This window comes from Delphinus delphis, chromosome 1, assembly GCF_949987515.2.
Source record: "Delphinus delphis chromosome 1, mDelDel1.2, whole genome shotgun sequence".
Classification (NCBI taxonomy): domain Eukaryota; kingdom Metazoa; phylum Chordata; class Mammalia; order Artiodactyla; family Delphinidae; genus Delphinus; species Delphinus delphis.
In genome coordinates, this window is record NC_082683.1 from 21,256,907 (window position 1) to 21,282,934 (window position 26,028).

The 26,028-nt window shown below is 58.3% G+C and overlaps 1 protein-coding gene across 1 annotated transcript in view; it reads right to left on the minus strand.

The window, feature by feature from the left end:
* Window positions 1-280: 280 nt before the first annotated feature.
* Window positions 281-26,028, minus strand: part of AHDC1 (AT-hook DNA binding motif containing 1) — a 64,997-nt gene continuing 39,249 nt past the window's right edge. The window contains exons 3-7 of the mRNA XM_060017090.1: window positions 21,888-22,065; window positions 16,685-16,796; window positions 16,502-16,539; window positions 11,198-16,105; window positions 281-915 (exon numbers count right to left, since the gene is read on the minus strand). Of these exons, the coding sequence (XP_059873073.1) occupies window positions 11,241-16,031 (4,791 nt within the window). The 5' untranslated portion in view covers window positions 16,032-16,105; window positions 16,502-16,539; window positions 16,685-16,796; window positions 21,888-22,065 and the 3' untranslated portion in view covers window positions 281-915; window positions 11,198-11,240. The remainder of the gene's footprint in view (window positions 916-11,197; window positions 16,106-16,501; window positions 16,540-16,684; window positions 16,797-21,887; window positions 22,066-26,028) is intronic.

The window sequence follows — 26,028 nt, forward strand, 5'->3', positions numbered from 1 at the left end:
AGGAAACCCCAGGGGGCAGTCTGGGGAGCCCAGAGGCAGGGGAGACCCAGGGCCTAGGGTGGAAAGGGAGGGGCCCAGATGCAAAGGTGACTCAGATCTCAGGCAGAAGGGAGAGCTCTGAGGGAGGGAACACATGAAGGTATTTCAACTCCTCTGGGGACCCAGTGGCTGGTGACGACCCCCAGCTGTCACACCCCTTCCACTCTGTCCACCCTCACTCACCCCCTTTCACAAGACACGAGGTTGTTTTTTTGTTTTTGTTTTTTTTTTTTTTTTGCTTTTTTTCATTTCTTTTTAATACAAACTTGGATCTTTGGGTGTGTCCTGCCAACAGAAAACAACAACAACAACAGAAGAGAAAACCCAAAAGAGTGAAAAATAAGAAAAAAAAAACAAAAAAACAAAAAAAAAAGCTCCCGCAAGAGGTTCCTCTCCCTCCCCCCCACCATGCGAATTTGCACACCACGGGACCACAGCAGGTTTACAGAATGCAATATACAATCCACGATTTATAATAAAACAGTATATACAATAAATAGGATATTGTTCATTTTTGTCAAACGACCTGTAGATAAATTTCTCAGTGCATACTTGCAGGGGCTCTGGACACCTTGAGGCCCCGCTCGCAACCTCTTGCACACGCTCGCGTTCTCTCTCTCTCTTTTTTTTGTCTTTTTCTAAAACTGTGTTTTGTTTTTAAGTTTTGTACATTTTTAAAAAGTATTTACAATTGCTGGTTTTGTGCAGAAAGGGCTCACCTTCGGCTTCTGCGTGGAGGAGATGGGCAGGGAGGGGTGGGGGGGGCGATGGGGCTGCAGGGGGTGCAGGGGAGGTGGGGCGGGAGGCAGAGGGGCAGGCGCCTGCCGGAGGACCATGTGGACGCTGGGAGGGGTCTTGGCGTTGGTTTTCTGAAAGCTGCAGAGAAACACAAGAGAAGAGGCAGAAGTCAGCGGCAGGGACAGACCCTGAGCTCTGGGAAGAGGGAGGTTAAAAGCAGGACCTCCACCCGGTTCCTACCAGGATTCTGAGAGAAGGGAACTGCATTGTTCCTTCTCCCAGAAAATTCCAAGTGGCCCCATCCATGAGCCTCCGGACTGCTTTCTGGCCTGCTCTGAGCTCACTTTCCCCATCTGTAAAATAGGTGTGTGTCCAAGGCCCACACCACTGAGAGGTAAAGGATGTACTGGATGAGGAGCTGGGATTCCAGGCAGTGCAATCTGTTCAGAACTTGAGCTCCTGAGTCAGACACAGCTGAGTTCAAACGCTAGCACCACCATTTAATAGCTCTATGACCTTGGGCAAGTCAGTGAATCTTTGTCAGCCTCAGTTTACTCATCTGTAAAAAGGGGATAACAGAACTATCCCGTAAATTCGTTGGGAAGGTTCAGTGGTTTGAGGCAGATTAAGCCTGGTCCATAAATGTGTCATAAATGATCCTAATTAGTACTAGTCATTATCTTCACGGGGCCTGGGCCAGCTAGGCTCCCCAAGCCTCGGCTTCCTCATGTACCAGTTCGTTTAGTAATTCCTCCTACCTAGGCTGTTCTGAGGAATGACATAATGCGAAGGCAGGGCCTTAGCACAGCACAGGTGTGAACCACTGCTTTAATTTCTTCCAAATCCAACCTTCTCCCCATTCCCTATCAATGTCATTCTGTTCCTTAGAGGGGTGAGGTGATGAGGAAGTCTGTCTGAATAAAGAAATTGCCCAACACAATACCATCTGTTTGGCTGCACCCCGCCTTCCTGAAGCTCAGAAAATCTCGAGTCCCCAGTCCCTACAATCACTAGACAATAGAGATCTCAAGTACCCCCTTTCCCTAGACAGTCGGTCCTAATTATGTTTGCAGGGCTCTGGGGACCTGACTCCCTATCCAGAGCCCTAGCTTTGCTGGGGTGAGTGGGAAGATGCCCAGTGGGAAAGGGGTGTGGGCTCAGTTATTCTCAAGACCTCCAGTCGTTAGCCTGGCTCTTTCAGAGCTCTGTCCTCTTCTCAGAGCCCTGAAATTCATGTCTCCTACATTGGGTGAGTGACCAACCCACCAAAATTAAGGGGCAGGTGTGGGGGTCCTAAAACCACCTTCTGAGACTCCTCAGCAAGCCATCCACCCTCCCCCACCCCTGCAGGAACCAGGCGGCCACAGAAAGCCTTCCCTCTCTTGTCCTCTTTCTTGGCTTCCCTTTCCAACGGGGCCACATTTAAATTCTGCTCAGCCTTGGCTGCTGTCTGCTGGGCAGTCAGCCCCCGGGAAGACTTTTGTCCCGAGGCTGGACTTGCCAGGACTCCCCTCAGGGAGCCAGGTGGGCTCCTGGGAGGTGGGACAGCACCCCATCCTGGTGCCTCAGCCCAGGCGGAATGCAGAGGCGTGAGGGGGAGGGTAGGAGCTGCATCTCTGTTAAGCTCTGGGGTCTCCTGCTGGTGAGGGGAGGATGGAATATTAGCCATAGGGTTAAGAGGTGTGCTTGTTAGGGCGACAGCTGTATTACAACTGGGGTGATGGGGAGAAAAGCTGTATCGCAACTGGGGTGATCGGGGCAGGGGATACAGCTGGGGTGGGTGTCAGTTCTCCAGTTAGGGTGATAAGCAGGGTGGGGGGACAGGTTCAGCTGGAGGGCTGGGGGCATCTATCTGTAGGACAGCTTTACTGCAGTTGAAGAACAGCTGTCAAGCTAAGGAACCCCTGTTGGGGTGACAGATATGGTGTATTGGGGTGACGAGGGGGAGATTTAGGACGGGCAGCTCCAAACTACTTAGCAAGCGAACTGTGCTGAACCCCAGCCTTCCCTGCTCCCCTTAAGGGCCCCGGGGCAGGCTGGGAGCCTCTGCACAAATCCCTGTCACCCCCGCCCCCTCCAGCCCTTAGCCACTGCCAGTGACCCTCTCCAAGCCAGGTCTCCATGGTGATCTCAGCCCAGCAGGCAGCTCCTGCCAGAACCATTCCCGTGGTGCCCGCGGCCAGGCAGCAGGGAGGCTTTCTCACCCTCTGCTAAGCCACCGCTGTCTCACCTTCCTCCTCACACCGCCCTCCCCAGCTTTCATGACTTGGCCAGAATCTGGGGGGATGGTGGGGGGTGGGGGATGGGGAAAGAATCAAAACCAGAGGTTCCTGAGCCAGGGAGAAAGCAGAATGCTATGGCCATGCAGAACCCTGACTTCACCAGGTTCAACTCGCCACGGAACAGAAGCAGTGCTGCTGGGCCAGATGGCCCGGTGCTGGGCACTGGAGACAAAGCAGACGGCAAGACGGATCTGGTCTCTGCCCTTGAGGGGCTCACAGAGCACAGAGGGAAGCAAAGCAGACCCCAAACCAGGCGACCACACGCAGGGAGATGGGGGTGTGTCAAGGGGAGCCCTGGGGGACTCAGGGAGCACAGCGGGGGCACCTCACCCAGCTTTGGTGAGAGGGACTGTGGCTCTTCAACACACCGCTGAGCACGGCGCCCAGCACATGCTGGGGTCAACAAGGTGCGCCGACTGAACGAAAGAGCCGTGACCGGTCTGAGTCTGATCGGTGAGTCAAGGTCCAGGTCAGGTGTTGCACATCTCCGGACGCCTCCTCAGACCGCCCTGTTACCATAGCTACTGGGGCACTTATCATTCCCTTCCGTGCTCCTCCTGGGCAGAGACCTGCGTGGGGTACCTCCGTATCCCCGATGCCAGCAGTGGCTGGCGCCCCAGGACACCAGCCATTGTTCACGAGACTTAACCTTTTAATGCCTCCATAACGAAGGACTGCACGTCCCAGAGTCTCATGCTCCAGTAGTTTTACCATCTGTGAGGCCAGGGCTTTAGGTGGTCTCTGCCTGTCAGTGGGCGCTGGCACTGGGGGTGCCAAGGGAGAGCTGAGCAGGGATTTAAAGTGCTACAGATCACATATAAGTCAGGTTGTCCAAAGAGAGCTGCTCTCCCTGGCAAAAGGAGCATTCATTCAAGCAACCAGCAGACATGTATTCACAGCTGCTAACTGCCAGGCCATGCGCTAAGGTCTAAACCTACCTTCTAGTCTCTACCCTCCAGAAAGGGGTCTCAACATCAAACAAGGCAGTGGAGCAGAAGGCAAAGAGTGCATGAGGATTTGAGAGACGGATATGCTGTGTGACCTAGGGCAAGTCCTTTCCCTCTCTGGGCTTCAGTTGCTATGTAAAATAAGGGGGTTGAACAGGGAATGGCAGAGATCTTCAGGCACTGAGATAGAGCACCAAAGACAAGGGGTCAGAGACAAATCACAGCTGTCCAGGGAGGCTGATCCAGCCTTTCTGATGTCTTCAGGCAAAGTCAGGCTTTTGAGTCCCTTAAATGTGGAGAGGATACTGCTTCCCTGAGGCCCAGACCACACCTGACAGATGGAGACCAGAGTTCTCTGAAGGATGTTCTCTGGACCCAGAGTTCTCTGAAGGATGAAGCTTCCAATTGGGGATGGGTAGGCTGTGGCATGTGGGTGGGTGTGTGGCTCTCCTCCTCACTCCAGGGAAGTTTTTCAAAATCTGTCCACCAGTGACTAGAGGCATTCCTTAAACTCTAGCTCTGCCAGTCATTCCCTCCTTAGAGATCTTCTCCTACCTCCCCCACTGCGGGGCATAGAGAGGGATGCTAGTGGGACCAAATGGGGTTTACTTCCATGGTTGCCCACCAAGCTTGTGTGACCTTGTGCGTATCTCTCACCTCTCAGAGCCTCACGCTCCTTACCTGTCCTGGGAGGAGGCTATACACGCCCCCACCCCGAACACCCACACTCTCCACCCTCCTGATCGGAGATGCCTATATAAGGACAGGCATCTGTCCCACATCTGGGTATGTGTTGGGCATGCAACTGAGTGGAGGCTGAGGAAGTAGCAAGAACATGGAACTGGGTGATCCCCGAGCGACCTTCCTGACTCTACCTTTCTGGGCTTCCCTGCCTGGGTGGCTCTGTGTCTTTGGGCGAGTCCCTCTTCCTCTCTGTAAACTGGAAGGCGCTGAATTTACAGAACTCCAAAAGCCCAGTTAGCCTGAGAGTTGGAACTGGTTTATTTATACACCCCTCCCCTGCCTCATCCTTAGGAGCGCATCTGATAACAGTACGGTTGAGAGAAACCAGCTCATGCCCCGTTACCCAATGCCTAACCTTTTCTCTCACAATTCTCCCTAGTCTACGTGCCCTTCTTTGACTCCTGGAAAAAAAAAAAAAATCCTGACCCTTGAAGTGTCCCCGGCCTGATGAAACACTGGGGAGACAGGGACAGTGCACAGAGATGAGTAACCAGCCTAAAGGAGCTGATGGCATGGTGAGGAAAACATTCCCGGGAAGGGCTGTCATGGATGCATAAAGGGCTGGAGATTAATTGCGCCTGGGAAGGATCCTGGAACGCTTCTTGGAGGAGGCAGTGTCTGAGTGAAAGATAGGAAATGACAGGTGGGAGATGGATGATGACTAGGAAAGGGCGGCCCAGGCCAGGGAACAGCTAAAGCAAAGACACAGGGCACACTGGGGAAAGGGCCTGGAAAGCTCCCTCCCAATCCCACAGTATAGAGCTGGAAAGGGAGGCTGTGTGAGCAGGAGGTCAGGGCTGAAGAAGCAGCCTTGAATACCCGGAATACCAGGTTAGGAAGTCGGGCCTTTATTTTGGAGGCAAGGAGGCTGGCGAGGGGAGGACGCAATCAAAAGGTGTTAAGCAATGAAGTCACCAGAGCAGACATGTTTTAGTCAATTCATCCAGTAAATGTTCTGGGGGGGGCGGAGGGGAAGGTTGCTCCAGACACCATGCATCCCAAAATGCTGAGGGACATGCAGCAGCCACAGTGGGGGCTATGGGCTCAGGAAGCGGGGGCAGGTGTTGGGGCAGAGACCTGGCACGCACTGGCTGTGCTGACCCAGGTGGCTGAGCTAGGGCTATAGCTGCCGAGGCCTCAAATTTGTTCAAGACCGATTTTCTGCCCCCCCGCACCCCCCCCCCAGGAAGCTCTTGCTGTCTGCCCTGCCCTACCACGGTTCAAGAGGGTGGTCCCTGGTATTTCCGGTGGGAGCACTTCAGTCCCTCCCCTGGAGAGTGATGCCCACATGGAGGCTTGTAATGAACACCTGTTTCAAGGCTGTAAACTCCATGAGGGCAGGACACTGCTCATCTTGTTCAGTGGTACCTTTAGTACCGGATGCAATGCCTGGCCCGGGGCAGGCGCCTGGTTCATGCTGGTTGAACACAGAATTAACCTACTTCCTCCTGCCCTCCAGCACAAACAGACGGCACTATGGCAGCAAAAGTTAGGATGACAAGGAGGGCAAATCTGCCGGGAGAGAAATCATGATGTATTACAAAATCACAAGGCAATCTTCTTTCGGAGTATCTGTACCAAAAGAGAGGACTGCTGTGGATAACTGTGTGTGGACAGAGTTTCTAGCTGACCTGGATCATTTAGGAGTCTGGGTCCTGTTGCCCAACAGGCTTTAGGTCCCTTGGTGTGGGGTCTGTGACTTACCTTGTCTCTGGACCGCCCAGGGAGGACTCAGCCCCACTGTTAAGGCATATAACTAGGTGGTATTTCACAGCCTCCTGCCAAAGGCCCCAAACCCATACTAGAATACAAGCTCCTTCCTAGAAGGGAAGCAGGAAGAGCAGGTGAAGGAGTGCTGGCTACAGAGTCCTGAGCTCGGAGGAAAGGGCCAGAGGTGTGTGACGCGCACAGACGGCGGGGAGGTATTTTATTCACCCATCTACCAACCACTGATTACATGCTTCCTGTGTGCCAGGGACAGGCTAAGTGCTTCACGGGTAATCTCATTTAGTTCTCACAAGAGATGCAGTGAGGTGACGTGACTCACCAGGTCACCCAGCTGGTAAGGGATGGAACCGGGCTCTGCACGGAGGCCTGTTTGTGCCCACAGGCATGCTCCTAGCCACCACCCTCCAGTTTCAGGGCCTTGCTCCCTTGGGTTCTTCTGGGTCCACAGGGATGTGGGGAGATGGGCGAGGAGGAGCGTGAGAGGGCATGCTCATGGAGAGATTATATTTCCAGGAAATGAGGGCTCAGCACAAGAAGGCCTGGCCTGAAAATGGCTGCAGGAGAGGCAAGAGATCGGATTGGAGGGAGGAGAGCCCCAGAGAGTGGGAAGAGGAGCCCAGGAGAGGCAGGGCAGGCCTGGCTGACCCCTGACGTGAGGGCCTCTTGCCTAGGGCCAGAGGCAAGATCAGGTGACCTCTTGAGGTTTCAAGACATGGAGAGACAAAGCCCAGAGCGGCCAGTGCCTGGCCCAGGTCCGGGCATGCCTGCTGACCCTGGCTGGTTGGTGGCCTTGGAAGCCGCCTTCTGCTCCGGTGAGGCCCCAGCTGGTGTAACCTTGGAGGACCTGTGACATTTCTCTTGGCCTCAGGTCCAGGCCTGAGAGGGAATAGGGAGGAGAGGGGGGACTCGAGATCCCTAAACACCTTGGAGGGCCCTTCCCACCCTCCCACCCTTTCCCCAGGGTCTGGAAGGGCTGATCTTCAGCCGTGAGGGCCCAAGGCGGAGCCAGTCTGTCTGGCTCTGCATTCCATCTAAGGGACTAGAAGATGTTTGCGGGGCCCAAGTCTCCCTCACCCCCCACCCCCACCCCACCCCGGCCCCACGTCCCTCTCTGTCCCATCAACTCAGCTCCCAGACCATTCAGGTGCCCCATTCCCCGCTCTGGCTCCTCCAAGCTTTCTTCTTCTAATTCACATTGGGTTCACATTGGGATGTGACCTGCCCTGGCTCACGGTTTCCTCGGCCTGGAATGCCCTCCCCCGCCCCCCCCCCCCGCCCCCGTCTCCATCTCCGTGTGTCCAAATCTCGCCTATTCTTCAAGGACGAGCTCAGATGCAGCTTCTTTCACAGAACCTCAAAATCCGTTTAAAATGTCAGACCCAGAAAGGGTTGTAGTGAGCATCCAATCAACCCGTCATTTTGCGGATGGGGAATCAGGGGCGCAGAGTGGAGGGGGAGCAGAGCATCCAGGCTGGGAGGGGGTGCAGTACTGGGTTCAAATCATGACTCTGCCATTTACTACCTATGGACCCCCTGGGCAGGGTTCAGAGCTGTACCTGTTTCCTCAACTCTCTGATGGGGGGTGAGGGTGAGGACCCGCACCTTCCAGGCTGCTGTGAAGGGTCAGTGAGGCAGTGTTGCACAAAGGGCCCGGCACGAATATATGTCCCTTCTCTCACCAAAGGGGCAGAGCGGTGACTTCTGACCCCACGGCCCACCTTCCTGGTGCACGAGCTTTGCTTCTCCCTGCCACTTCCCACCAGGTGTTTGAGGCTCTCTGTGTGCTTGCTTTAGCTTTTTTGGGGTGGATGGGCACTCCTGAGGACAGGGGCCACGTCTGCTTTGTCTTCCCCGTGTCTGGTATCGGGACGGGCATGGAGGGGCTCAAGACGTGAGGCTAAGCTCAGTGACTGCTCCCCCTGTGCCAAGGGTCAAAAGGGCTCAGTGCCTGTCGGTGAATGAGTGTGTCACTGTCCTCCCTGCTTAAGCCCTCTGTTGACAGTGACACTCCCTCTGTTAACTCTTTTTCCTCACTGTTCTCCTTCCCTATATCCCCAAGGCTTCTTCACTCCCACAATGATTGTAATCAGTCCTTGGGCGGGGCGGGGGGGGGGGTAGAGTTTGCCCTAGATGAGGGAGTGTTTGGATAAAGAAGGGGGACAGCCCTCCCACCACCATGGTCCAAGCCACCACCACTGCTTGCCTGGGCTACCGCAGCCGGTCTCCCTCCTTCAACACCAGCCCTGCTCCACTGAAGCTGAGAACGCTTCAGTGGTTCCCCATTTGTCTTGGGACAAAGTTCAAACTCCTTCCAATGCCCTGCATGATCTGGCCCTGCCCCCTCACCCCCTCACTCAGTGTTGCCGTCCTCCCATCGGCTCCTCAAAGCTGAGCCGCTTCCTGCCTCAGGGCTTTACCCACTGCTGTTCCCTCTGCCCAGAATGCTCTTCCCACTTCCCATTTGGCTGACGCCCCCTCATCTTTCAGGCATCAGCCTCAGCGTCTGGTCAGCTGGCCGCAAGCCCTCATGGCCTCCTAGCTTTTCCCCTCTTGCACAGTCCTTCCTACAGCGATAATTACCAACATTCTGTTTACTGTCTTTCCCGCTAAACTGGAAGACCCTTGAGGACCAGGACCTCGTTTGAGGTGTTCACTGCTGTGTCCCCAGTGCTTGGCATGCAGTGGGCGCTGGACAGACGTCTCTGGCTGGAACAACTGAATGCATCGGTTTGAGGACAGTGCTGTGAACTCCCAGCTCTGAGTGGGGAGCGGGGCCAGAATGTGGGGCTGGATGGCATCCCAGTCCCTCCTGCGTTCAGGGCTCACTGGGTGGTTCCATTATGTATCTCACTGAGCCGTGACCTGCCCAAAAACCCAGCCCCCTCACCCGTTTATTTTCCCACCCAGAGCCCAGGAGGAAAGGTTTTCGGATTATTTCACATGTCTGGATTATCCATGAGACATCTCCCCTCCAGTGAGAAGGATCAGGAGTTTGACATTTTAAACCCTAAGCAGCTTCTCCCTGGCCTGCTTCAGATCTGCGGCTCTGCTGCTTGCAATGAGGTGCATGGGGAACGGAAGGCCATTTTTAATCTTGTTCTGGTTTCATTAGGAGGAAAACTATGCTGTCCCCCAAGAAATTCTGGTCCACTGTCTATGCCATGCAGAGTTTTAAGAGCCCAAGAGATTATCAAAGTCAACTGCCTTCAACAGATGGGGAAACAGAGGTGGGGGTGGGGTGGGGTGGAGGAGGGGCGAAAGCTTGGTCAAGGGCATGTAGCAAGTTGGCCAGTTGGGGAATGGTCCTTCCCCAGGCCTCTTGACTCCCATGTGCTGCCCTCTGCCATCTTCAGGCACCGAGGGAGCTGAGGTCAGGCAGAGAGGGGGTAATAAGTTTCCACTGACATGACTTCAAGACCCTGAGTCACCCTGGCTTCGAACAGCCTTCCCAGAGCAGGGACGGGGCTTTCCAGGAGCCCTCCTATTCATTCTCCAGGAAAAGGCACTCCCAGGAGGCTGCAGTATACTGTAGCAGAGGTCAGGCGGAGTGAGGGGCTCAGAAAGGCCCCCAGCCCACTCCATCACCACCCACCACGTCTGGGTCAATTTTTGTAACAGGTCTGTTCCAAAAGCGGGATCTCATGGGCCAGTTACGGCTGCATTTCTGGAGCAGGTTGTTCATCAAGAAAATGATTCCTCCAACTCTGTCCCGTTTTACCACTTTGCGGGCATTTCCCCTCTTTTATTTTTCTTTTCCTAAACACAAAATCTTAAGAAAACTCAATGAGGTGACAGTACCTGATAAAACAATATCTGAATACCTAACAATATTTAACGGAATTCTTTTTTTTTTTTTTTTTTTTGGCCGCGCAGTGCGGCTTGCAGGATCGCAGGATCTTTGTTCCCCAACCCGGGATTGAACCCATGCCCCCTGCAGTGGAAACGAGTCCTCACCACTGCACTGCCAGGGAGTTCCCTAATGGAATTCTTAAGAAAAGCAATTGGCTTCAGGAAAGGGACTGGCTTTTTCTAGGTAGGAAACATCCTGCCTGGGGATAGACCCGCGCTGGCTACAGGTCCCCAGGCACAGGGAGATCCCAACACCCCTGTTGAAAAATAGCCTTTGGGGTACTCTGGGAGACCAGAAAAGGACATACTGGCCACACCCTCAGCCTGGCCCTTGCCAGACTGCATCGTGAACTAAATGAAGCTCCCAGGGAGACAGGGAAGCAGGCAGGGTCAGTATCCTGGATGGGCCTCGGCGGATAATTATCCAACCTGCTTCTTTCTCCATCTGTCACATGCAGGGCGATGCAAACGCCCTCCCTTGCAAGAGGTCAAGTGGTGAGTGCTTCCTGGGACTCAGGTGGTCCCTGCCCACGACCTAGCATGGATGAGGGAAATGAACGCTTGAGGAACCTAACTAGATGGCCCCATCCAGTCTATGGTCCTCCAGCCATTTCAATAACGGGACCCCCTGAATGCCCAAGCCCCACACTGGGTTCCCCACCCAAGACCCCATCTCCTCCCTAAGACTATTCCCAACATCTAACGCCAGACTCCCTGAATCCCAACTCGGGTCCCCAGTCTTGTCCTCAAATCCTTCCTGCTCGTTGCTATACTTCTTCCCCTTGCCCAAGCTCTAATGTCCTCATGCCCCCACCCCACCCCCACCCCACCCCCGGCTTCTTCCCACTGCACCCGCATCCTCAGACTCACCCAGGAACAAAACCTCGAGGTCCAGTCGGCACTTCAGTTGGCACTACAGGGAGGTGACGGTGAATGTGTCCTCAGGGTGAGGTTCCGCCATGGGCCCCAGGAAGCCGCTCTTGGGGCCCCCACCCAGGCCGGGATGCGCCTGCGGCATAAAGCCTGGATACCTGTAGGCGGTATCCTGCAGGGGCAGCAGCGAGTCCCTCGGCACAGGGGACAGGGTTAAGTCACTAAGGAGTGGGCAGCCATAGCCAGCAGCAGCTGCAGCGGGGCCACGGGGTGGGCCGGGCGGCCGGGCCATCTCCAGTGGCTCCTTGTCGGCCTTAGGTGTGGCCGGCGGGCTAGCCAGGTGTGGGGCACTGAGGCACGCGGCCTCCGTCCTGCCCAGGAAGTCAGCAAGCAGCCCTGAACCCACCTTGCCTTCGTAGGGCGGGCTACGGGCAGCTGAGCCTGGCGGGTACCAATATGCCGTACCCTTGCAGCTGGGGGAGTCGTAGTGGGGCTGGCCCAGCGGCAGGTCCCGGCAGCTCAGGTGGGCCTGGGCTGCAGCTGCATGGCTCAGGCTGGCCCCCTGGAGCCCATGCTTGAGGGGCTCACAGGCAGCCAGCTTTGTGGGTGGCGGCCGCAGCTCTTCCTTGAAGCCCAGGGTCGGGGAGCAGGTGGGGGAGTAGGCCTTCTGCAGGCCAGCATCAAACACCGTAGGCGGGTGGGCCAGCGGCGGGAAATGCTTGCCATCCAGCTCAGGGGCACCGAGGCTGGGCGAGTCGCAGTGGAAGCCTTGGCCGAAGGTGCCGTCCGATGGCGTGGACGGGTTCATGGAGTAGGGTCCCATGAAGTCACAGGGATCTCGCTCGCCCACGCTGAAGGCCCTCGACTGCGAGGGCAGCGGTGACATGCTGCTGTCCCCGCTGTAGTAGTCCAGGCCGAGGTCTGGGCTGTCCTGGAACAGCGGGTTGACCGGCTGGGGCTTGGGGATGAACTTGGCTTTGGCCGCCGCCCCGCCCCGCTCCTTCTTGGCTGAGCAGGCCCCGCCCCCCCGTCCACCCCGAGGCTGCCGGGGCCCGGTGCTCCGTTTGGATGGGTAGCCCGCGGCGCTGGCCGAGGCGGTTGACGGGAAGCCCAGATGTGAGGCCTCGAACAGGTCCACCTTCTTCCGCCGTCCGCGGCCTGGCTTGGAGCTGCTCTGGAAGAGGACGCTCTGGTTCCAGTTGTAACCGGGGGCGGACGATGCCTCGTTCCAGTCCATCATCAGTTTCTCCAGGCTGGACAGGCTCGACTGGCCCTCGCTGCTCGAGGCCTCGCTGTTGGCACGCCGGAAACCGCCGCCGCCGGGCTGATTGAACTGGGTGCTGTCGGAGGATGACTCGGAGAAGGTCTCGGACACGGCTGTCTGCTGCTTCACCTTCTGCGGCGTGTAGTTGGAGATGTCCAGGATCACGTTGGGCTCGCTGACGTGGCAGTCGAAACCGGGATTGTAGAGCTGACTGAAGGCCTCCGAGGCCCAGTCCAGGCCTCCATAGCCCTGCCGGAAAGGCCACTGAGAAGCCCCCGCAAACTGCCGACAGTTCTCAGGCGAGGGCTGGAAGGAGGAGGAGGACGAGGACGCGGCAGAGGTGGCAGAGGCTGTGGTGCCCTTGGGTACCATGTAGCCGCCGGGTGAGACCGTGCTGGCCCGGCTGTCACAGCGCAGGGGTGTGGGGGCCGAACCAGAGAAGGGGCCCCCCTCAGAGCTGTTGAAGAAGGATGCCTTGCTTGGTGGCAGGCAGGGGCCACCGGTAGGCGGTGGGGCGTAGCCAGCGCTGTGGGCGCTGCTGGGTGAGGCAGGGAGGCTGTTGCCACTGCCGTAGGCAAAGCTGCAGTCCTTGCTGTTGGCGCAGTCCTGGCCCGTAAAGGGCTTAGTGGGTGCGAATACACTTTGTCCAGCCCCGTAGCCCCCGTACTGCGGGGGGTAGGTGCTGGCGGGCGGGTGTGCGGTAGGTGAGCGAGCCACGGCAGAAGGCAGAGGAGCCAGCTTCGGGAAGGTCTCGGCTGCCCGGCAGTCTGAAGCGCCGGGGGTCAGCCCATAGCTCGCTGCCCGGCCCGGCGGGAAGGTCTGGCGAGTGGGCAGAACGGGCTGGAAGGAGGGGTCCGCCCCAGCCCCGCTGCTGCCCACCGCCACCGGGCTGGCCTTGGCTCCCCGGCTGGGGAAGGTGGCCAGGCCCCGCTGGGCGGGCAGGGCGCTGCTGGGGGGCCCTGTGTAGGTGCCTGATGCCTTCCGGGACTCGGGGCGAGAGGCTGAGAGGGCAAAGTCCAAGAGGTCGGAGGAGTCATCCGAGTCGAGCAGTGAGCGGAAATAGCCGGTGAAGAGGTTTTGGCGCTCCTGGCTGAGCTCCGTCTGGCCCGCAGGTGCGGCTGTGCTGTAGTAGCTGCCACGGCCCGAAGCCCCGCTCTCTAGCCCAGTGGAGGCAAAGGCCCGGGCCTCGGTCCCCTGGAACCCGCAGTTTCGGCCAGCTTGCCCGCCCGGGTGCCCATGGTGAGGGGCCCAGCCACCACCCTTGTCCCCGGCCCACTCAGTGCCCGCCTCCCCAAAGCCTGGGCCACTGGGCACCTGTTCCGGGAACAGAGTCCCGTTCTTCCGGGACCGCCTCTTGCGTTTGGGCTTCCCAGTCACAGCGTCTACCTCCCCCCGGCCCCGTTTGCGTGGGTGCCCCAACTCAGCGAGGCCAGGGCCCCCGACCCCGGCGGCTGCCACGGCCACCACCTTCTTTTTCTTGCCGATGCCCTCAAAGAAGTCGCTGAAGGAGCATCGGGCCGCCTTGGCCGCGTGGCCCCCACCCCGGCCACCAAAACCGCCTGCTTTGCCACCTCGCCGCCGGAAGCCCTGCACACGGTGCAGGAAGTGGGAGATGCTCTGTGTGTCGGGCGCCTGGTGCACTGACTCGGGCTCACTGGGTGTCCAGCAGCGGGGCGGTGAGCACCGCCCAGCGCACTGGCTCTGGCGGTTCAGGAAGGCCAGCTTGGCGAGGACGTCTGAGTACTCGGCCTTGCTGTCGTTGGCATCTGCTGCGTAGGACGGCTGGGGAGATGCCAGCTTCTGCTTCCGCCGCCGCCGTTTCTTCACCTCCGGCATGGCCATGGTGGCTGCCGCCACAGTGGCTGCCTCGGCCGCCACCACCGCTGGCTCCTTGGGCTTGCCGGGGCCCAGGAGCAGGTTCTTAGGAGGGCGGCCGCGCTTACGCTTGAGAATGATGGGCATCTCGCCGGGTGGGAAGACCACCACCACGTTCCGCCCATTGTTCTTCATCTTCAGCAGCGGGGTGGGCTCTGTGGACACGCGCAGGCCCAGCTCCTTGCCCTCCACGCTCAGGCTGCTGCTCAAAGACGACACCTTGTACGTGGTCTTGTTCCGCCGGCCCAGTGACACGGGGATCTTGGCCATCTTCACCACCATGCGCCGCACGCCCCGGCACTTGCCTCTGCGGGTAGGGACCACTGGGGTCTGGGAGGATTCGGGCTCCAGCTCTGGGACTGGGCCTGGGCCGGGCAGGGTGTGAGGTGGGGGCGGGGGCGGGGGTGGGGGCTCAGCCAGGGCAGCGGCCAGCCCTGTGGGCACAGGCAGGGGCAGCAGACGGCCCTCGGGGCCGGCGTCTGCCTTGCGTCCCCGTCCGGCTTTCCGTCGGCGACACAGGATCTTTGGCCTATCGGTGCGCCGCAAGGCGTATTTGGGGTGACCCTCAGGCCCAGGAGGGCCATGGGGTGAGCACAAGTCCAGGCGCAAGGGCTCAGCCAGCGGGCAGGGTCCCAGGGGCTGCTGGGGCTCCAGGCGGCGGCTAGGGACGTCAAGCAACTTGGGCAGGGGGTCAAGCGCCTGAGGGTCGAGCAGCTGCGACTCCAGGGAGTCGGGCAGGGTATCTAGGGCCTGCAGAGCCAGGCCCGGCAACCCCAGAGGATCAGCAAGGGGTTGCAGGGGCGGCAGCTCCAAAGCTTCCCCGAGCGGCTCTAGTGCCTGCGGGTCCAGGAAGCGGGGCTGGGGGTCTAGGAGCTGAGGCTCTGGCTCAGGCGACGGTGGCTCGAGGGCCTGGGCCTCCAGCAGCTGGGCCTCGGGGCAAGTCAGGGAGGCCAGCTCACTCAGGATGTCGGCGTCAGCGAGTTCTGAGTAATCAGGGCCGTCTGGCTCGGGCTCTGGTGGCAGACCAGTGGCCGCGGCCGTGGCTCCGGGACTATGGCCTTGGCCGGGCTGGGGACTGTCCCTAGGCTCAGGCTCAGGCTCGTAGAGGGGGTGGCTGGACCGCTCAGACTTGGCATGGGGGGTGGCCCGCTCCTCAGGGCTGCGGATGCTGTTGGCCAGGCTGGGTGAGGAGAAGAAGCTATACTGAAGGTCCCCGGGGGGCGGGGCAGGTGGGCGGCTGAGCCGGAGGCCACCGCAGTCCAGGTGCACGCCGCTGTGCTGCAGGTCCTGGGAGAGCCGGGTCAGGTCCTTCATGATGTCAATCAGCTGGACCACTGGACGCAGGTTCACCCGCCCGTTGTCCCAGCGCCGTCGGGAGCTGCTGCCGTCTCCCGCGGGGGTGGGGCAGCGGGCCTGGGAGACAGGACGGGCTGCCCTCGGGGGCAGCGGGTCGTCCCCCTTGGCAAGGACTGGTGGGCGCCGGGTGCTGGGGTCCCGGCGTGGGGGTGGGCGCGGGTTCTCGGAGAAGGTGTGGGCGAAGGCCTTGTCGGGTGGGCTGGCAGGGGGCCGGGCGGGAAGCAAGGGCCGGGGGGTGGGGGGGCCGCCGGGGTAGTACTTGGGCTCCCGGAGGTAGTCAGGAGAGCTGCACACGGCACTGGAAGTCACCACCAGGCCCTGGGGCTTCACACGCATCCTGACCTTGTCCTCCACGGGCCGCCGGGCGGGGCCGGGGCTGACATGAGGGTGCGAGAAGCCGGGACCAGGACCTGCCAGGCAGCACAGCCAGGAGGTCCCTCACCGAACGCCTAAGTCCTCGTCAGCTTCCCATGTCCTCAGTGATCCCCGGCACCCCTCCCCTGAGTCCCCTCCCGAAGCCCCATCCCCTTGCTGACCCCCAGCTTTTCCTAAACCACCACACGCATCGTGAACCCCCACGGGCCCCAGTTCCACTTATTGACAGCTCACCCACTTTTGTCTAGACTCTGGCTAAGGGCTGGGGGAGAACAGTTCACCCGCTTTGGGGAGGGAAGCCCATCAGCAAGGTGGATCAAACGTCAGGAGAGGGCCAGGCCCCTGTCAGAGGGCCCGGAGGTCCTATCAAGGACATGGCCTCTTCCTTCTTGCCCCATCCCCAGGGCTCTAGGAGAAGCCCGGCCACTCACCCTCGGCTCTGCCGCCTGGGCTGTCACACTGGAGATCTCTGTGGGCAGCGAGACAGGCAAGAGGAGATCTCAGCGGTCTGCTGGCCACAGCCCAACCACTGCCCACCTGCCCACGGGGCCCGGTCTCCCCCACATACCGACCCCAGCTCCCCCAGTACTCCCTCCAGCGCACGCCCAGCTGACCTGAAAGAGAGAGGGCCCCCGTGCCTGGGGGCTCTGCCAGTCGCTGGCTGTCAGCTGGGGGTGCTGCGGGGCAGCTTCGGCCTGAGCCCAGGCCTCGGGGCGTGGACAGCGCCTGGAAAGGACCACCGCAGCTCAGGTTTAGTGAGCACCTACTGCGCGCCAGGCGCTGGGCCGGAAGCTGTCCAGGCATCGTTTCATTTAATTCTTCATACCAATCCTGCGAGGTAGGGGCTATGAATAACCCCATTTTGCAGATGAGGAAATGGAGGCTGAGATGAAGTGACATCATTCACTCATTCATATACTCATTATCTATGGAGTGCCTACTTTGCACAAGAGCTGGGTAGACAAACATTTAACAGATTATGGTAAGTGACTTAATTATTAGCGGGATAAGAGCTGCAAAGAAAAACGGAAGAGTGCCTGAGGTCAGAGGTTTAACAATCATACCAGGGAGTCAACAACGACAAAAGCACACATTCTGGGGACGCCTTCTCTGCTGCCAAACACGGGACTAAGCGCTTTATGTGGACTACCTCATCTGACCCCCCTGCAAACCTGGGATCGATACGATTATCATCCCTGCTTCCACAGTCGAGGAAACCATCCGCTGGAAGGTGGTAAGCACCATGAAGGCAAGGATTTCTGTCCTGCTGACTTCTGTGTGTATCTCCCAACCCCCGGATCAGCACATGGCCCACAAATGTGCTTCAAAAAATATTTACTGAACGAACGAATGAATGAATGAGGCACACAGAACAATCAGCCCTGCCTTTCCCCCTGAGGCTCTCTCTCTTTCCTCTCCAGACCCAAAAGTGGGACCCAAGTAGGATGTGGAAGGAGGGAAGGAGATTAAGAATGTGAAAAGGGACATTCTCCGCCCTCCATGCCACCTCTAGCCTCCATCCGGCCCCTGCTACATATTTTTAGAGCCCTCTTTGTTTCGCCTTCACTGTATTTATCATGACTGCAGTCAATTACTTGTACGACTGGGTGTTCAGTGTGTCTGCTCCCTAAGTATGGGCTCTTCAGGGGCAAGGACTGTGTCTGTCTTGTTTTCCGTTGTGTCCCCTGACCCCAGGGCCCGGGCTACGGATGCTACATAAATATTTACCGAGTGACTCCCTGAGCTGGTCAGGGCAGAGTTGGGATTTAGATCCAGGCATGTCTGACCCCCAAGGGAGCCTGGGGACTCAGGGCCCCGGCTGATCCCCAAGAGCTGGGGTTTGGGGGAGCAGGGAGCTGAATGGTCCTTGACCACTGGGAGGATCGCTACCCAGGGTTGTTAACTCCACAGGAAGACTGCAGAGCTGACTTGGGGACAGGGGAGTGTGGGCAGGGACACTCGTCCACTCGCCTTTGGTGGGCGGCAATTTGCAATCTATGAAGCACCTCCACATACATGACCCACTGAATCTTCACCGAACCTGGGAGACATGGTTTACTGTCTCCACGTTACAGAGGAAACAGGCTCAGAGCAGTTGTATAACTTGCCTGAAGTCACATAGCTGCTAAGTGGCAAGATTCCTAATTCTGCCAAGTCCAAAGCCTCCTTCCACTCCCAGCTCCTGCAACTCTCCTTCAGCCACTCCTGAAAGTGCTCCTTCTAGAGCTGTGGCCTCACTTAAGGCTGGAAGGAACCTTAAAATCATCTAACCCATTGGCTTCCAAACCCTGGGCCTGGGGAAGCTATGTAACCTTGCAGATACCCAGACCCTAGTCCAGGGGAGTCTGACTCATAAATCTGAAGGGACATCTGGGATTCTGCATTTTTAATCGGCTCCCCTAGTGGCTATGCTGTTCTAGTGCCACCTCGTGCGCCTCCCATTTTATAGATGAGGAAACTGAGACCGGAAGAGGGAAAGAGACTTTGCCCAAGACCACAAAATGGCATGAGGAGGGCCTCTTTGTTGCTCATCCAGGCAGAACATCCCCTGTCCCTGCAGGTCCCAGGCCTCAGCTGTTCCTCACTGCCCCATTTACTCGATCACTCAGGGTTCTGTTCTCTCTCATGCCTGCCGGCAGGCAGACTGCAGCCTGGCCCCTTCTAGGCTAGGCTCTCTCTGCTTCAAGAATCTCACTGTTGCTCTCGCAGGATGGGCTGCGGGTAAGACACTCACAAAGGAGCGAAGGGGCTCAGACTCTGTGGAGTCTCCAGGTCAGATTTCCAACAGTATGCTTGATCCACAGTGCTGCCCTCTTTGAGATGCCTACCAGAAGCCATCATCCCTCCCTTACTGAGGGTGGGGCTCACCAACCCTCCCTGCTCTGGAGACCTCCCACTTGGGGCCTGAGGGTGTGATCTTGGCAGAAGAGAGAAACCTCCTCTCCAGTGGTTGCTTCTGTTCCACCCACCCGTGAAGACCTTTGGGCACGTCGTCCTGCCAGACCTCCTGACTCTGTCCACTGCTCTCTCGCAGCCTCCAGGATCTGAGGGAAGCAGCTGGCACCCCTCCCCACCACACCCAGGCATCCATTTTCTTGGACCCCTCCCAAGGGCACCACCTATCCCACGTCTGTGAACAAAGTCGAAAAGGTTCTTCTGTCCATCTGTCTGCTTCTGGGTCAGTGTGTCTGAGCCTGCCTATGGGGACACCAGCTGGCTGGGAGGGAAGGGGGCTGGGGGCCCCAACCTGCTGTGCACAGTGCCGGGAAGGGCCAGCCCACATCCTTGAGTCCCCAGCCCCACCCTCCCCCGCTGCGGCTGTGACCACCCCACCCCTTCCCCAGGCAGCCTCCCCTCCCCCACCCACAGCCTCCCCAGGGGAGCCAGGCTGCCAGCCCCAGCTCTCACTTCCGGCCTCATGGCCCTCTCTCTAGCCTGCATACTCCTCCCCGCCCCCCCAACACCATTTCCCTCCCAGCCCGGACTGAAGCCTCAGGGATGTCCTCAAATGGAAAACTCTGCATCAAAGGGGCTATCACTGCTGCTGTGAAACTTCCCCCATCACCTCCCTTCAGGGCCTTTATCTCCCAGGATCTGCCCCTTCAGGAACTATGCATCACCCCTCTCAACTTCCTTATCTTCAGCCCTCTCCCAGCCACCCAATTGTACCTGAAGATCTTCTTCCAACCTGACTCCAGACCAAAATCATAACAAAAATAACAACGATGAAAAAAATAATGGCAGCTGTCACTTATTTGGCATGTAAATGGTGGCTCAGAGAGGTTAAGTAATGCCCTTAAGGACAAACAGCCATGACAGGGAAGAGCTGGCGCCTGCACTTAGGTTTGTTGGGCTCCTCTAAACCAAACTTCTTCACTGTCCAGAGAGTCAGCCCCCTCCCCTGAAGCTTCCTCTAACTGTCCTAGTCCCAACCACCAGTTCTAATTTTTGACTTCTAATCTACCCCGACCCAGCTTCGGCACCCCTCCCACCTAGGTCATCTCATGCACTACCCTCCCTCACCACTAGGTGTCCCCTTAGAGCCACTGACGCCCCCGAGGGGAGCAAGCCCCGCCCCACCCCCTGGAATCATCAGGGCTCCCCACCACAGCACAGCACACCCCACCCCACCCTACCCCCAGCCACACAGAGCTCCTTTGTGCAGCCCTTGTCCACCCCCTTCCTGCCCGGAGCGGGGCACCTGGCAAGCAGGTCTGCCCCAGGCCCGCCCCCTGCCAGCCCCCAGCCCTGGGTGCCAGGTGTGTGGGCACCAGCGCCAGCTCTGGCTGAACCTGAGGGTCACCCTGCCGGGCAGCCCTCCCTTCCTCTCTCCGAGGTCACCCAGGGACTGTGCTTCCCGCCCTGCTCCGCCCCCATCCCCTCCTGCCCTTGGCCCTTCCAGACTCCTGTCCTTGTCTTTCCTTCTGTCTACTGGAGGACTTCCCTCCTCCAGCCCCACCAGGCCCTCCCCACAGCCTCTCACCACCGCCCACCTCCTTCCCCTGAGAGCTCCTTGTTCTGCCCCCCCCTCCCCGCCCAGGTCTGAAGAACTCCTCCTCCTGGAAAGTTGCTGCTGGAAAGGAAGTGACTTCAGCAATTTGGCCACAAGGCTGGGCACTGCTGAGCCCAGCTCAGCTGAAGGCTTGCCCAGCCCACCTCCAAAGCACAAACGGAGCCACGTGCACACACCACCCCCAGTGTGCAGCCGGAACCCTGAACACACGCTTCCCCGGTGATACGCGGAAGGATCTTCGTGTACACACCCCACCCCACTGTACTCACACATCACCCCAGTGTGTTCAGATTCTTGTCTACACACCTCTCCAGTGTACACTAGCGCCCTGCACACAGACACCATCCAGCGTGGCACACACAACACTCCAGTCTCCCCACACCTGCCCAGGACACGCTCTGAATCCTGCACACTCACTCCGATGTACCACATACACAGCCTCTGAATGTCCCCCAGCCCAGTCCACTTACTCTTGTGTGCAGAACCCTGCACACCTGCGGACAGAGTCCTGCACGTGCCTGCTTGCACACAAGTCAGAGGACTTTGCACACGAGATGCTCTGTGCACATACAGTCAGGTACATCCAGCCCTGCATCCTCCACAGCTGAACCTCCCCACGCTTACAATCCCAGGAGGCCCCGCCCCCAGACCTCAGGCCCCAAGAATGCTCTTTTGGAAGTTGGGTGGGGTCCCCAGGCAGGCTGGGATCTAGGGAGCTTCCTGGAGCCCGAGGCTTGAGGCTTCATGTGTCAGTTCGGGGAGTTGCCTCTGCAGGGCAGGGCAGCCCCACCTGGCCTCTGTGGCTCCTGAGCCTGGGTGGGCTAATTCGGGCCCAGAGTCAGGAGGTGGGTCCTGCCCCCACCCCTGCCCCATCTCATCTCAGGAGGGCAGCCTAGCATACGCGAATTACCCAGGTCCTCTCAGCTTCCACAGACTCTAGAAGGGAGGGGTCCTGCGGGGTCAGCTTCACACATCAGGCATTCTGGTCTCTACCTCTGTCCTGGGTTCTGGTCACTGTCACAACCCCTTTCCCTTCCCAGTTCTCTCAGGTCATCCAGGTGCAGGGAAGAGTCCCCAGACTAGGAGGCAGGACTCCAGGGAACTGCCTGTATATCCACGGACCTCACCTTTCTGGATAATGGGGAGTCTGAGTAAGTTGGGTTAAAATATTTTGATTCTAAAGGGCCTCTTTTTGGCTTAAGCTGGGAGGGGGGAAATCCCTGCCATGACTGGGAAGGAAGTACCCCTGATCCCCACTTCCTGGGGTGGCCAGTCACAGACCCGGCTTCCCTATACACTGTTACCTGAGCAGGCTGTGCAGACAGGCCCAGCTCAGCAAGAAAGGCCTGTCTTCGCCAGTGGTTCCAGAGTGGTCTCTTCGGCGGCCTGAGAGTCGCCCCAAAGCCGGGGCCCTCTGCACGCACTCAGTTGGGCAGGCTCTGGGGTCCAGGCCAATGGGCAGACAGGCAGGCAAGCTCCCATCTGTGGAAACAAAAACAGCACCGCAGACATAAGCATGGATACGGGATGAGCCAGAGAGAGGGACCAGGAGGCCATCCTAGATGGGGTCCACTCTTGCACAGGATGAAATTGGCTCCAACTTCATTTCACTGGGGAGTGTGAGCCTACCTCTTGAAACCCCAGGTAGCATCGTCGTGCGGGTAGGTCCATGTACGCGTGAACATGAACACACATGCTATGGTGAAAAGAACCTGGCCTTGGGAGTCAGAATGGTCCTTGGCTCAACTCTCACCAACTATGTGATCTTGGGCAAGTCAGTTAACCTCTCTGTCTCTCAGTTTTCTCATCTATAAAAAGGGGAGAGCTTATGAATGGGGAGAAGCACGCTGGGGAAACTATAAATGCTAAGAGCTCACTTACAACGTAGGTGTGAGAGTTGCTGTTCAAAGTGATGGTGAATGCAGATTTTCATGAGAGGTGTATAGGCAGCTGGCATTTACCCTTCTCCATCAGCGACTGGTTATATGTCTCTTGTTTTCTTTAATAATCGTGGCCCTCCTTACCGCCCCCCCCCAACCGGCTTCCTGCCCATTTGTCTGCCTCCCTGAGGTCTGTACTGAAGCCGAGAGTGGGTCTGGGAACCAGGTCTCATGGACTGCTTATAGGTTTTGGTTGCCTGGGAATGTGTGTGTGTGTGTGTGTGTGTGTGTGAGAGAGAGAGATCCTGCCTGTACAGATGCACGTCTGTGAGCGTCAGCTGTCTGGGCAAATACACCTGTGTGTGGCTTCCTGGGGCTACTTAGCCTTCTGTACGCTTCTCTGGGTGTATTTGTATGTCTATACGAGTATATGTGTAAGAGTGTTACACGTATGGGACTGTGTGTGTGTGTGTGAGCTGATACTTGTGTTCAGTGTCTTCAATTATATGTGTGGGTGTGTGCACCTGGGTCTGTTCAGTTGTGTGTGTCCAGCTGAGCCTATGTCTGCACGCCTGTGGGGACACAGAGGTGTGAGTGTGTACCTAATGTGTTACAGGTGTGCCCAGCTGTGGTCAGGGGGTGAGTGCCCATGTGTGCACACAGCTCTCTGCATCTCACTGCTGTCAGGAGCTGAACCGGCTTCTGCCCATCTCTGACTCTCTGGGCGTGTGTACTGGGGCGGGGCGTGTGTCCCTGCAGGCTTCCAATCTCGAGGCCTGTGACTGCGGGCACTGGTGTCACTGTGGATCAGTGTTGCCTCCCTCCTACCTCTGCCTTTCTCTGGGTTTTCAGGGTCATGGTGTGATGGCATGACTGGTCACAGTGTCCCTGTGGGTCTGTTTCACTGTGGGTCAGTATGTGCTCACGTGTGTAACTCTGCGTGTGTGTGCTGTATGACTTTATCGTTGTGCATCTGTGTATGTCAGTGGGTCCTTGTGCCATGTCATTGTATGTCTGTGTCAGTGTCAACATGGGTGAGTCTGTGTGCCATGGTATGCCTGTCAGTAAAACGGTGCCTCAGTGTTTGTGTGGTGCCTTTATGTAACTTGTCAGTGTGTGTGCGCACGCGTGTGTGTGTGTGCATGGGAGACCCTTTGTGAGACAGTGTGTGTCTGTGTCACTGTGTTTGTATGCCTGCTTCCCTCCTCCCTCCCTATCTCCTGCGTTCTCTCTCTCTCTCTCTTTCTGTAGGAGCCAGACAACTCCCCAAGCCTGGATTAGGGACAATTTATCCACAGGCAGAGAAGGAGAATTCCAACCTGCCAGAGCCTCCCTCCTCTGATCCGTCCCCCCTTCCCCCCTGGTTGGGTGGGCAGAGAAATGCAGCCGGGCAGCTCCCAAGCCCTTGGGGAGCCCCCACCTCTGTAGCTCCCCAGAGGCCCAGGAGGGCGGAAAAGATGGAAATCTGGGTGGCCCCAGAGCCCTCCAGTGGGGGTGGATTGGCCGCCCCCCCCCCCCCCAGGCCGCCACAGCTCAGCTCATCTTGGCCCTGTTCTCCTACATATGGTGGTGGTGGGTGGGGGGAGTCTGCATGAGGTCTGCCTGGCCCTGGGGGCTGGGGCGACCTAAGGAGTAAAGCTGCTTCCAACCCCTCCACAGCCTGATACTCCCCAACTGATAAACGCCAGCTCCGACACCCCCGGAAATGTAAATGACTGGGGAACTTGCGCCTGTGCCCGCACAGGCTGGGGGGATGCTGGGAGGCAGGGGACAGCGTGGTGGGGGGAACGCAGCAAGGGGGGAGCAGGGGCTGAGCTGGGACTAAGGCTCCCTTCACGGTGCTCCAAGCGCAAGGCAGAATCACATGTTTCCCATTAGCTGCTCTGGCCTCCTTGTTCAGGGGGTGTTGGCTGGGGGAGATTTGTTCTGGTTGCAGACACCAGCCGAGACCACACAAGAGAGAGAGTAAAAGACAGAGAGAGAGAGAGAGGAAGAGAGAGAGAGAGAGAGAGAGGAGAGATTGAACGCCAGAGGGAGAGGAAAAGACAGAGAGCGAGCGAGAAAGATACACAGAGACACACAGGGAGAGAGACAGAGACAGAGAGACATGAGAACAGAGACAGGCACACACAAACACAAAAGCAGAGGGACAGAGACGGGTGATGGGAGAGGCTAACAGAGTGGGGGACAGGGAGAGCGACAGGGAAGGCGACTGCAGTGCAGAGAGACGAGTCAGAGGCTGAGGAGCGAGTCAGTAAGGCACAGAGTGCGAGTCAGGCCAGGAGGGACTGAGGGGGCGGAGGGCGGCGCTGGGGCCGCAAGCCTGATGGAGGGGACCCGAGGGTGACAGAGCGGGAACCTGCTGCAGGGCCAGGGAGGGCAGGGGCGGTGGGTGGGGACGCGGGTGGGCAGGGGGAGTGGCTGCTCCAGCGCCACCGGGCGGGGCGGCCAGGAGCCTGGAGCCTCCCGCCTCCTGACCCTCGAGCCTGGGAGAGATAACAGGCCGGAATAGTGCTGACTTGCGGTTCAGAAATCCAATATCCTCCGCGGCGCACTAATCGACTACCTGAGCTCCCGGTCCGCGCTGCCGAGCTGCCCCGATTAATCCTGCGGCTCCACAGCCTTAATTAGTTTAACAGTTTCAGGGTCAGGAGAGGCAGGCATAGGGGTTCCCAGACCTGCGGGGACACAGGCCCCCATGCCAGCCCTGCCTGGTGCCCCACCTCCCCAGTCACACCTGCCCCAGCCCCAGAGGCCCCTTTCCACACCATCTGCAAAACACTGGGTCTTTCCTCCTGGGGGACAGTCCCAAGGGCTGGCACCTGGGTCAGAAGGTAGGTCTTGTGGAACAGAGACTCCCCCATCCCAGCTTGTCCCTGCGCCCGTGGCCTGGGTGCTTGCTCTGGCCTGCGCTTTGGGGCCCTGCCAACCGTCAGCCCCGTACCACTGAGCAACATGTCGTCTCTTTAGGGTGACAGACAAGCTCCCAAGTTACTGACAACCCCCCAACAGCATGAGATAATCACACATGTCACTCCCCACACCGGCATGAGATAGGCACATGGTGACATGTCACACACACCCAACAGTCAGAGACACAGGAGCACGAGAGTGACTACCCTCCCGACAGGATGAGCTAAGCGCAGAGCCTACCACTTCCTCCAAGGCCTGAGATGGGCACATCTGATACCCCAGACAGTATGAGACAAGAACACAGGTTGTCACCCTCACAATGGTGTAACAGACATACAACCAGGCGCCCCCTCACCCACTGATAGGATGCGAAATGCACAGAGAGCCTGTCTCTCACTCACTGTCTCTCTCTCTCTCTCTCTCACACACACACACACACACCCCTCCCTCACCTTCCAGGTGTGACAGAGGTACGGACCCTCCCCCGAACACACAGAGTATAAGCCAGGGACACGACCTCACCCCTTCCCCATCAGTCCTCCCTCCAGACTGCAGGATGGGTAAACGACATGTCACCCTGGCTGCTCTGGACGGGTGACAGCCCACCCCACCCCTCCCCCGTCACTGCCAGCCTGGTGGTGCCGTCCTCTGC